The sequence below is a fragment of the Carassius carassius genome, chromosome 6 (assembly GCF_963082965.1).
Source record: "Carassius carassius chromosome 6, fCarCar2.1, whole genome shotgun sequence".
Classification (NCBI taxonomy): Eukaryota; Metazoa; Chordata; class Actinopteri; order Cypriniformes; family Cyprinidae; genus Carassius; species Carassius carassius.
Window position 1 is genome coordinate 11,822,023 of NC_081760.1, and position 13,816 is coordinate 11,835,838.

Here is a 13,816-nt window from a genome sequence, read left to right on the forward strand (position 1 = left end):
AGTACTCGTTCGCTCTTCTAGAGAGAACTGAGGTTACGTTTAGTAACAGAGTACGTTTCAATTGCATTTTCACTTAATACCTCGCGACGAATAAAAAGTTAATGTGGATTTGAAATGCGTTTGAAAATGCAACATGCTCCTGGCCAGTCAATCGTTAGGCTACATCAAGGTGGGGCTCCGCAACAGGACACACAATAAGTCAATGTTCAGTCAACCAAACGCTCTCCACACTGACTTAAACTAAATTCATCGCAGGGTATTAAATGAAAATGCTATTGAAAACTCTTGTATGTAAGAGTCAATGCATTTAAGAAAAATAAAGATTTAAATCACCATTTTGCTGCACATTTGGCTCAGAATGCATTCTGAAATTCTCACAGCATTTTTGCTACAATTATTATGAGGTATTATGATTAAAATGTGTTCTACCCTCAAGTCTAAATGCATTTAGGAAAAATGTCAAAAGCATGTCAGAAATTTTGCTACAGTTCTTGCTTGGACATGTTAAACATATCTAATCAATTTGGGTAATACATTTTCACTTTAATTTTGCCACTTATAAAGTGTTTAAATGTTTTTAATTTGCATATTAAAACTAGTGTAGAAAATGGCAAATATAAATCATATAACAGAATTTTCATTTTGAACAAAATTATGGACACATGTATGGTGAAATGTAAATTAAAACACAGAACTACATTACCATTTTACGTATTGCATTGCCATTTTGCATATTTCAAATTGCTATCCATATGTTTCCATATTTATTTACCATTAGGGATGTTCAACACTGACAAAAAAATAGTCATTGAGTTGTTTATTCAGTTAACTTGGTTAGTGAAGTTGTTTGTGTAGGAAAGATTTAATCAATGTTTGGAGTGGCTTTAAGAATTTACAATGTGTTGTTTATAATTTCTTTGTTTGTTGTTATTGGAGATTCCAGATTGCTGTCATACAAGTTACCTTGTCCTCCCCCCATTGAGACATTCCCTTTGTTTTATTTTAAACATAAACATCCGGAGAAGAATGGCACCTATGCTGGAATTCATACAAATGTAAGGAAAATATGTAATGAAACTGTGTATAAAGCATTTTATGTTGCCTTTTAGTGGAAAATAATCAAAGGGTTAGTTCAGTCAAAAACGAAAATTCTGTCATTAACCTGTAAGACCTTCGTTCATCTTCAGAACACAAATTGAGATATTTTTGATGGAATCTGAAAGCTTTCTGACCCTGCATAGACAGCAAGGGCCCTACCACGATCAAGGCACAGACATGTAGGATAAGGACATTGTTAAAATGGTCCATGTGACATCAGTGGTTCAGCTGTAATTTTACAAAAATATTACTTTTTTTTTTAAATAAAATGAATACTTTTTGTGTGCAAAGTAAACAAAATTACAACTTTATTCAATGATTTATCCTCTCCTGGGAGAGTCTGCCGCCATTAACTAGAGTACCACTACGGATGCGTGTGCATTAATTTGCCAGTAAACAAGGTGCAGCGCATGCAGGGTCTACGTCAACAGCACCACACACATCCCCCATGGGTCAGAGAGCTCTCGGATTTCATCAGAAATATCTTTATTTGTGATCTGAAGATAACTGAATGACTTAACAGATATTTTATAAGCAATGTTTAAACTGGAACTTAATAATTCAATCTCAACCTGTTCTGCATGTTATTCTGTACTTTTTCATTCATTTTCATTTCTTGTCATTAACAGTCTTCCTGTGAAGAAATCCTGAACGAGTGTCAAAGGTTCAGATGAAGGCAATCTACGCTTCCAAGACTCATGTATGAACTACTTCTAGAATCCGTATAAATTAGAGTTTTTTTTTTTTTTTTTTAATCTCAAAAAAAGTAATTTCCTAATACTAAATGCACACAAACACTTGGAGCCCTGTCTGAATCTTAATTTGGATTGTATAGTTTTCTTAGTTTAACATTGAAATGTCAGGTATGAGTGCATAAATCTTTGTTCTTTATTTTCAAATGCTGTACAAGAAAGTTTTTTTTTATTTTTCGATGTCAATTGTAGATGCAGATAATTTAGCATGAATAAGAGGTTAGTAATCTAACTAGGGTTAGTTTACCCATAATATTATATGAATAATCTCATTCCAATCCTGTTAGACTTTTGTTCATTTTTGGAACACTAATGAAGATCCTTTTTATTTAAATTTGACAGCTATACTGTATTGGACGTTGAAATGGTAGTTGCATAGGCTGTCAATTGAGGGACAGAAAGCACAAAGATTTCATTAAAAATACTCTTTATTTGTGTTTCAAAGATGAATGGAAATTGTATGGATTTGAAACGTTATGAGGGAGAATAACTGATGGCAAAATTCACATTTTGTGCTTTTTAAAGAATGTTGTGTTCTATGGGAAAATGGTGTCATTTCACTTGACTGACTATAAGTCCGTAGCAATTGTTAATAATGACAGCCCTGTCTTTGTATTAATTTTTACCCCATGTATTTGAAAATGTTTGTCTTTGTGACCACTATTTGGTGCAACACCAATACTGTTCACTGTTAAGTACCTGTTCATGATTTCTTTTTTCTGCATGTTGCTGTTTAAACTAAAAATTGTTCTATAATACAAACATTTTCAATGGTGCTTTTCAGATTGTTAAATTGATGTCATAATATTTTTGTCTTCACCTGTTTAAGGCAAATAAAAGCTACTGAACGCATTTTTAAGAATGTTCACATGAGGTAAAAATAAACCATGTTCAATTTATACATATTGTGCTGGATTTATTTGCTACAGAAGAGGCCTATGCTATATATTTTTTTTTTTAAATCTCTGCATAACGAATTTTCCGTTTATGGTACGGAAGAAAATGCTAATCTACAGAAATTTCCGTTTTAATGTTGAAGGAAGTGTCCATAAAGTGTCCGTAAATTTAACAGAAAATGTCCTGGTAATTTTCTGCCAGTACATTATCCGTTTTTTTTCACAGATTCTTTTTTTTTTACAGTGTAGAACATCAGCGTTTGCATAGCAACAGTGAGGCAACTGCCTAGACTAACAGACGTGAGTTTTGCCCAGGTAAACACTGAAATAATCTTCTAAAAATGTACAAATTTAAGTATGTTTACCTCATCTTTACAGCTTCATCTTCACAAGTCCCAAGAGCTGTGACCTCTAGCCTGCAATATAAGCCTCACCAGCTTTAACAGCACCAGCCACCATACACTGCCAACATCATAAATGAGTCTCGATATAATGATCTGCCCTATTATGATCTTTATATACAGCTCTTTCATTAATAACCGACCTTCAGCACCTCAGCCAGTGACTCACTCTCACACAGAATCTGATGCTTCTGTTATCTAAGGTCTGTGCTTCGCTTCTGTGAAATAAGGATTGCTTCTTTTCACAGACAACAGCTCATAGCAGTTTTCCAGTGCAGGGAAGAGCCGACTGAAAACCACAAAAAAACAGCAAGCAGTAATGATTCTGACATTCACTGTGAAACAAAATGATGCATCTCGAAGATTTCAGAGGCAGGAACGTCCTTGAGAGGACCGGGTCAGTGACTCAGGAAAGGGAACAGGGCTTAATTGCGGAATGAAAATGTGCAAAGAATAACAACAACTTCCAGACTGCTTAGGAGTATCGCCCTACCACAAAGTTTGCATCTAAAAATCAAACAAACAAATCAATATTAGCACAGACCTTCAGAATAAAAGCATCTCCACATCTTGTCCACAAAGGTTTAGTCATGGTTTTCTGTATAACCATTATATACTAAACTTTAATAAAGCACAATACCTTCACAGCTCACATATTTGAGGGCAAAGAAGCAGCAGAATTTCAAAAAAGCAATCAATTTGTCCTTGCTGAACAATGTATTGATCCATTGGCCATCAAGAACCCAACCTAAATCCCTTAAATCCCATTAGAGTTGAGGATGGGAAAGAAATCAATCAACGAGGCCTTCAGTCTGAGCAGAAAGGGAACAAACACAGCTCAGAGAAGCACATGAGTTTGTCACAGTCTGCTTCACCATCTGTCTGTCCGAGCGGTGGAGAGCGTCCTTGGATCAGGTATTCTTTCTGAGAGCAGATTCCTGGATACCTTAAATTACATGATATTCATGGACCGTCCCCTAGTGGGTGAAAAACAACAACAAAAACAAAAAACATTGAAATAACAGAAAACACATATTTATATATATAATTGTTTTCTATTTTAAAATGGAATTGATACCTGTGATGCAAAGTTGAATTTTCAGAATCATTACTTCAGTGTTCTGTGTCCCATAATTCCTTAAGATATCATTCGAATATGCTGTTTTGCTGTTCAAGAAACATTTCTTATTATTATCAATGTTAAAATTAGTTGTGCTGCTTCATATTTTGTAGAAACTGTGATACATTGTCAGCAGGTTTCTCTGATGAATAGAAAGTTCAATTAAATGGGCATGACAAATTTATGTGGCATCTTAAAAATTCTGTTTGACAGCCACAAAATGTTCATATAGGCCTACTTGGTGTTGACTGTAGACAGTATGTCTAATTTTATTATTAAAGTCTAATTCTACTATTTTTTTTGTAAAAAAAAAAATGGTTTGAAATGCATGATTGTGCCATCTGTCAAATAAATGACACTCTTGTTTTCTTATGCAAAGATATTTATACATTTTTGAGCATTTTAAGGCTTAAGTGTGATTTTTGGTACACTTTACAATTTCTACAAAAGCTTAATCTGACAACTGAAGTAAAAAGCAAACAGTTCAATCAGTCACACAAATAAAACAGAAACAGATTGTACAAAATACCCCCAATATTATTATTATTATTATTAATATATCTTTCATTATCAGTTCAATCAAAATAAATGCATATCAAGCCAATATCATTTTTATACACACAGTTGAATATAACAACCTTGGCCTACTTGAGACACCAACTTGGACCAGCTCTGCAATTTAAAACACTCAGAAGCAGAAACGGTGCTAGTGTGCACCGAGTTACCTCTGGGCTGCTTTTATGCTTCTGAAAAGTAAAGGAGGACTAAAAAGCATCACAGCACCTCCTTGAGTTCTAAATTCCCCGCACTGGCATGTAGGCCATGCTTCTTTGATTTAACACATTTATTCACCACACTATACACCAATTCTTTCTTCCCAGGTGAAGGAAGGTTTCTATAAAGCTCCCTTGCCATTGAACAAAGTGTACGAGAGTGGAACACAGGCACAAAACCTGTTAAAGGATGTGCAATAGTAGGGCATGACTGGAACGAAATTATGGGCAACGTGAGGGAATTAGGGGTTCTCACAGGACGTCATAGGATTTAATTTAAGATGGGAAAAAAGTGAAACCACAGACACCAGCGTTGTTTAGCCAACTGCCATCCCTCGAGAGAACAAAGAGGACTAGTGTTGATTACCCAGCTTGGCAAGAAAACCATTCAACCAGTGTTGAGGATCATACCACAGTGAATATCATTATCCAAGTAATTCTTGGCAAGATAACATCATTTGAGAGACTTTGCAAGAATTTGAGTGCAGATGTGCATACAGCTGTGGAAATTTGCATACTGAAAATCAGATCTCTGCACTCTGAAATGATCTAACTAATAATAAGGAAGAGGAACCTTTTTGCAGATTGATTATTTTGAATTAATGAAAGAAATAGTTCAACCAAAATGAAAATTTTCCAAAAATGTTCTCTCCCTCAGGTCATCCAAAAGACGAGTTTGTTTCTTTATCGGCAAGGATTTGGAGAAATTTATAATTACATCGGGTGCAGTCAGAATGAGAGTACAAACAATTCAAAACATCTTAATAATGAATTTATTTCTTACAAGCATGCAGCTTTTCACTTCAGCTTTTCACATTAATTTTGATGGACTGGAGTTGTGTATAACTTGTGGATTATTGTGATGGTTTTATCAGTTGTTTGGACTCATTCTGACTGTACCCATTCACTACAGATGATCCACTGGTGAGCAAGTGATGTAAATTCAAAATTTGTTCCCATTGAGAAACAAACTCATCTACATTTGAAGGTGAGTACACTTTAAGCAAATTATCATTTTTTAGTAAACTTTAAATGTTAAATACATACTGTATTAGACAGTATAAACTGTATTACCACGGTCATTTTTACTCGGCTTGAAAAATACTTTTACAGTGGATATTTAAGCCTCGATTAAAGCTTAATATAGTATTTAAACTGGAATATATTTCTACGGTTTTGATTCGCTTCATAACAGTGGTCAACAGTTTGATCCCAGAAAATTCAGGGTTGTGGCCTCCAAAAATCACATGTACTAAGCACAATTTAAAAATGACTGAACATCTTCCCTTTTAGGTTTGTTTAACTGAGTCTTTTTCCAAACAGAGATGATGAAAACATTGCATTAAGAATGTGACCTAAATTTCACATCAAACAAATATGCAAAACAACACTGCAACACTGTCTCTGACATGTTGAAGATCCCCATGTGCAACAGGTATGTTTTTTTGTTAGTTTTTTTACTCACCCATAAATAAACCTTATATACTTATTGAAAGAATGAAAAAAAAAATCAAATTAGTCCATGGAATATTTCCCTAGGGTTTAAGTCACTTGGGACATTCCTGCTATGCATTTTCATGTTGCTATCAAAAAAATAAATACATAAAAAAATAAAAAAGTCTAATAAATAATTAAATATTAAAAATATATAAATAAATAAATAAATAAATAAACATGTAAGCTAACAGTCAAACCCTTACTTCACTTAGCCAGTGCCTTTTAGACATTAGTAGACATTAGACATTATGCATTATATATATATATATATATATATATATATATATATATATATATATATATATATATATATATATATATATATATATATATATATATATATATAAACTCTGATTAAAAAATCATATAGCAGACACTTAATTGACTTAATTAAGCAACTTAACTTGGATTAATATGTTCAAGGTACAGTATACATTATTTAGTCATGCATTCCCTATAAATCTAATTCACAACTTTGGTGTTTCTAACACTATGCTCAGCTTTTTGAGCTACAGCAATTTAAGAGTCAAACATATTTCTGAAAGTCTAGTACACAGTTTTATAGATTTTTTTTTTAAATTAGGCTATAACATAAACTTACATTTTTGACATCCTGCATAACAGGAATGAATAACCTATATTCTTCTGACCTTTTGAGAGCTAGACATAATCCATTAAATATCTTTCCCATGTGAGTATGTATTAATTTGATACCATTAAGTGCCTTTCATTTTTAAAAGTCTGTAAAGCATTAGCGTTTCATATTAACCGCATTGACCAGTGCTTATTATGTTCACAGTAATGCACTGAACTGCATAATGCTGAGAATTTTGTAACCGAAATCTGACAATCACAAATAGATTTGTAAAAACAGGACATCTTTACATTCACAATATATACCCATTGTAACTTCACTCAACCTCCACCACATTTTATTTAACAAAATATAAGCAGATCAAATGTAGCAAAGCATAGAAATGTAACTCTGAGACAAACTTTTGGAAAAATGCACCAAATAATAAACCATTGCAATATGACAGGAACCCTGTTGGGACGTTCTGCTGGACTGTAATTCAACCTCTCGACTTTTGTTTTGTGCAACCTAAATCAAATTGACAGGTAAGAGGGAAAAGCATTTCCCAGTGCATTTTCCACACTTCCAGCAAGGCATGGCCATAAATAGGTTGCTGGATGGACATTGTATTATTCAATAAACTAACATAATTAGGGCCAAGAGCTTTAACATGAAGGAATAAAAATGTAAGCTACAACATCTAGATGATATTCGGACTATGGAAATGGATGGCTTTTAGCCGTTCTTTATTTATGTTGTTGTGTTGTAAAATCATTACAGTTATACAAACTCAACCTGAAAAACATCAGAAGTGACATTTAAATGCTAGCAGTAAGATGCATGGCACTGCACTCTACATCTTGTTTGTAAAAATGGCATTTTGGAAACAGCGTTCAACTTATGTTCTTCACTACTAAATTTGATCCTGCCCTTCTCTCCAAGTATTAGCCATCACAGTGACACACTTAGGCCTAGTTATGTTGATAATGTGAATGCTGGTTCGCCTACACATACCTTTGAACTTCAGCTCCCAGCATGGTTTCAAATGCTTGACAGGCAACAGCGACATCTAGAGGCAGCTATTCGATCTACGGCTGCTGTGATGACATCAGTCAAATGCACAGACATGCCTCTGTCTGCTTCTGGTATATATTTACACCTTTTCATCCACTTTATAGGACATATCGCAGTAGCAAACAGCATAATATTCCTTTCTCATATTTGGACCAAATAGATGGCTTTACAAAAGCTCACAATACTTACAGTGAAAAATAGGCTTTTGTGAAGGAACACTTCATCCCATAAAAAGAATAATACTAATTAATAACATTAATAATAATAATAATAATAATAAATAAAAATAAAGGCATCTTAGTCTATGTGCACTCTGAAGACTTATCGAAAATCTGCACATACAAAACATTTCTTAAAAAAAAAAAAATACAAATAGAAATAAAATCCTCCCATTGCGTTGTCCTTGTATCCACATGCTGTATCCATCGACACACAAGATCATGAACCACTGGAGCTACATTGAATTTTTGCAGTATCAGCATGGTCACCTGCTTACCTGCATCCCAAACATGTCAAGAGTTGGCAAACTATAAGATAAACACATTTTACATTCATAGAAGAGATGACTAGGCAGATACATGAGAAATCTGCACAAAGAAAAAAAAAAACAAGAAAGAAAAAAAAATGTTTAAATTATCCCCACATCAACCAATAAACAAGCAACTGATAAAGCGGAAAGTACATGCATTTACAACTGATTATCTCCACCTTTTTGCCCATCCACCTTTGAGAAAGAGAAATCCAACAGCAAATACAAATTCTAACTGAAAAAAAAAAAATAGAAGAAATAGTACTTTTAACATAGTCATATATAGTTTTATATTTATATATTTATATATTTATATATATACTGATAACATGAAAGAAGGGTCGCGTTGGCTTCCTTGATACTATGTTAATGGTTCCCAGTGTGTGTTGAGACCATGCGAATCATGCAGATATGTTACAGTCCATTATTTACATTACATTCATGCGTTCGTGCACTGTTCCCACGTCCCCTTTTGAGCGTGTTTTGCAGTCTGAACTGGGAGGAGAAAGAAAGAGAGAGGTTCTATACATATATAACAGTGGGGGCCCCATCGCAGTGTTTCATGGATGCAATACTTAACTGAAGCAACAAAAATAGGCTATTTTTTCCCCACAGAGGCGAGTCTGAGGTCTAATGTTTGTGTGTCGCCCTCCATTGTCACTGCAACATACAAAACGCAGTACATCCATTTGCTTGTTCATGTCTCCATGAGCATCATTTGTCAGAGAGAGAGTGGGCACCACATTCGTAACCTCTGTTTGGCCCGTCTGCATGATAAGCTCCGCTGTGCCAGTAGGATGAGTCGCATACTGTCTGTAAAGAATTGATTTCTGACGCAGAAGAGTTGCCGTCTCTCCGCTTAGATCTCTTTCGATTACGCAGGATAAAGACCAGCATTCCCACCACGGTGAAGGCAGACGTCACGAAAACCAAGAGCAGACCGGGCACGAGCACTGAAATGGACACTCTGCTAGGCTCCAGGTAGGAGTTTGGCCGTGTCCCTGTGTCTGCCGGGAAAGTGCTGTTTTTGGACAGGGAGGTGGGGGAGATCTTCTCATCGAGTTGAGGGCACATTAGATCGTTCCTGATTCGCCGGAAATCCCTCTTCCAGAACTCCTCGGGAGATTCGCATTTGAGATCGCTCACAATGACGTCTGCCCCAAGCTTGTCTGTCCACTTTTTGAAGGGAACAATGTTGCATGAGCAATCCCAGGGGTTCCCATGCAAATCAATCTGGATAATGGAGTTGAGCTGGTCTAAGACACCTATTACAGGGAGATATGTAAAATAATTGTTATGCAAGCTTATTTTAGACAAAGACACCCCCAAAAATGAATCCACGGGGAGAGCTTTGAGCAGGTTGTTGTTGAGGAAGAGCACCCTCAAGTTGGGCATTGGGCTGAAGGTGCCTGGCATTATGAGCTGGATGTCATTATATTCCAAACTGAGATACTCCAGGTTCTGAAGTCCAATGAACATCTCCGCCATTAATGTATCCAAGTAATTCTTGTCCATGTAGAGCCACCTCAACTCCGTCAGATTGTGAAAAGTGCCATTTTCAATCATTTTAATGTTATTCCCCCCCAAATCAAGCAAATTTAAGCTATGGTATCCTCTGAGCTGGTTCCTTTTGATGGTATGAATGTTGTTGTCGCGCAGATTTAACTCATGTGCACTCAGGGGTCTTGGTTTGAGATTAGCCACGCTTTCTATTTTCCTGCCCTCGCAGTTAACCCCAAGCCCTTGTCTAGTTCCTATCAACTTACAACTACAGGACTGAGGGCAGGTCGAATTAGCAAGCGGCTCCCTTTCATTGGTGCCCGTCGCCATGGCTGTGGGCTTTGTTTTCAGCTGCCAATTTTCCCTGGCTTTTCCCGGACGTCCCCTGTTACGCCCTCCCCCAGCATTATGGGACTCCGTCACCCCACTCGCTTTATAGGGTGTTGGACGGGGGCCGCGATTGGGAGTCTCATCTTGGGTGGGAGGTGCAACCAGGCTGGAATCCATGCCGCTCTTTGAAGGGCACAACTCCATCTCAGCCGTTTCGTTCAGATCGTTCCCTTGCAGCCGAGTGGGTGCCTCGCAAATTACTCTTCCTATGAGCACATTCTGCGGGATGTTCTCTAGCCATTCCTTTAGGGAAACCAGGTCGCAGTTGCAATCCCATGGGTTGTCCTCCAATAAAACCTCCACAATGCCAGGTATCTGCTCTAGAATCCCTTCATAAGGCAACGTTTTTATTCGGTTACCTCTCAGATCGAGGTGCGTGATGGGCACATTCTGAAACACATTTATGGGAAGAGCGCTAATAAGGTTGTCGTTTAAGATTAAAACTTCAAGCTTACTTAAGTCCCTGAACACGGACGGTTCAATGTCCCTCAGAAGGTTGAAGTCAGCTTGAAGGTACTCCAGGTCATCTAAACCAAGAAATGTATTCTTTTTGAAAGACCTAATCTTGTTGTTATTGATGTGCAGCCGTTTCACAAGCTGCAGTCCCAAGAACGCACCGGGCACAATGTCATGCAAGCCATTGTTCTCCAAATGCAAGCTCACAGCATTGTAAAAGTTAGCAAACTCGTTGGGGAAAAGTCTGGATAAAGAATTCCCGTGAAGCAAGAGATGGTAAAACTGGGAGCTTGGACCTGTCAAATGGTGCAGGTTCGTGAGGCTCCTTTTCTCACAGTCAATGTGCAAATCGCCTTCTATTGCATTGCAGGAGCAGATTTGCTCCTTACAGACGTCCCTTGTAACATTCCCGATAGCTACACAAAGAGCCGCCTTCAGCAACACAATCCAAAGCAGCATTTTCAATACAACACAATCATCCCCGACATCAAGACATGAATACAATCAGCAAGAGGGCAATAAATAAGATATATATCCAGTCTAAAAAAGCAGAGTACACTCTGTGATTATATCCATGCTCAGCTCGCTATGTCCAGATTGAGAAAAAATCGATAGCAAGAAGCCTTTTTTTCATCACCTCCCCATCGCATGCTCTCAAAACAATCTTAAAGATTACAAAATGACATCTTCAACTCAATTATTTGGCTTTCCAGACTCGCAAATCACTGACCTTGTGCATTTCTCACATATCCACGGCGCGGGAGCTGTTCTTTCTCCCGTGGTGCTGAAATCACACCGCATACATCTCTATGCATCGCAGTAAGATTAATCCGAAATTTTTACATCTTTAGCATCCGTCCTCGGACCTCGGCGGCTTCGTTCAACGCATTTGTATCACAAAGACAAATGCTGTGAGATTCTGGACTTTTCAACCCGGTGTTCACTGGCAGATCTAACACCCTCTGCTGAGCTGCAAAGGCAAAAATCCATCGGATGAGGGAATGCTTGCTTGCTCGCTCGCACGCACGGTTGAAAAAACAGTCCACATATACAGGGCAAGTGTTGGAAATGTCCAAATAAGTCGCCTTCGAAGGGTTTAGATTGGTTTCATTCCAGGATGGTTTTCTCCTATCTGTCCACGTCGGAAGCTTTCGTAGAGACACTCCGTTTTCTCCATTCAAATGTCTTTAAAGCCCACGACATTTCCAGAGACCTCACAGACGATATTCCTGTTTCAGATGGGGGAAGAAAAAAAAGAAGAAAGCTGAAGTATTCCACAAAGCACAGGTGTTGTTCGAAAGAAGGTTTCTTTTTTTTTCAGCTGTGAATCTGTGAATGTGTGTGAGTGTGTGTGGAAGGGGAACTGCAGTTGAATGCGGTAAAATAATTAACTACTCGACGTGCATGCAACAGTGCAGCCGGTGCGCTGAGCTTCTTCTATTACTGTCACAACAAACACTGCGTCAAGACTATAGGAACTATGCGCACATACGCTACGTCACAGCACTCAAGACATGTGATTTGTAAAATATATGTGCGTTTCAACAGGAACGCTGGGCATTCCCTTTTATATCACCCTATATTGCTTGATTTATTTTTAAGGCAGTCAGACACATAAACACATCAAATCTCTATTAAAACAAGTGTGAACTGATTGAAACTCAATGCGTACATGTACATACCATATATATATATATATATATATATATATATATATATATATATGTGTGTGTGTGTGTGTGTGTGTGTGTGTGTTTATATATATGGCCAAAACATATCTAACATCACACACACACACGCACAAAGCCTTTCTTCATATATTCGGTGCGTGAAACATGCAGATAACGGGCTTTTGTGTGTCTATTCGCGAGTATGTGATTGATGGGGGTTTTATAATCACTTGCAACACTGCGCTGGCAAAAACATGAAAGCACAAGTCTTAACTGACTCTCTTGCCATCACGACTCCGTCTCTGGTATCTTCAACTGTACTGTAGCCTATGAAAACTCTTTCATATCTGAGGTGTGCTTGCCTCCAACGCAATCAATAATTTTTATAAATAAAAGAAATAAATCAAAAATAAATCACTTTTCTGCATTTAAATGTGTTAGATAATGCAAGTAAAGCGTTGGCTTTGATGATGAAGGAAAGCACTACTGATAATTAAATGAAACTCTATTTAGAATTGAATATCAGCCAGATGATACTGGTATTCATAATAAGTAACTGCGAATACATCATATGGAAATGTATATGTAAAGTTACATTTTAACTTTAGTGTGTGTGTGTGTGTGTGTGTGTGTGTGTGTGTGTGTGTGTGTGTGTACACTATATCAACCAAGTACAGTGTTACCTGCATAAAATACACTCACAAGACTAAAATCAAAAAGTTTTAACATGAAATTCAAAGTAAAATACTCTACTGCTAGTCATGAAATATAACAAATAAATATAATTAATCTAAGTAGGCTACTAGATTTAGTTTTTACAGTGATATAAAAATGGAATAATAATAATAATAACACACACACACACACAAAACTGACGCTCACAAAAACAGAATCTACTTAAAAAATAAATAAATAAATAAATACTTATGTATGCATGTTTGTTTGTATGAATGTGATTTTATATTCTAAATAATCAGTAGCATGCTCAAGTGAAAGCTAAAGATGGATGCAACTTTTATACAGCACTGTGTTAATTTGTAGCTTAGTCCAAAACAATTTATTCACTTATACACAACATGCATCTCC

At 36.7% G+C, this 13,816-nt stretch overlaps 1 protein-coding gene across 1 annotated transcript; it reads right to left on the reverse strand.

Moving 5' to 3' along the window:
- Positions 1–9,289: 9,289 nt before the first annotated feature.
- On the reverse strand, positions 9,290–12,597 carry LOC132142387 (SLIT and NTRK-like protein 1). The gene has a single exon (XM_059552203.1). The coding sequence runs from the start codon at positions 11,517–11,519 to the stop codon at positions 9,429–9,431; it is 2,091 nt and encodes a 696-aa protein (XP_059408186.1). The 5' UTR covers positions 11,520–12,597; the 3' UTR covers positions 9,290–9,428.
- Between the last annotated feature and the right edge of the window lie 1,219 nt (positions 12,598–13,816).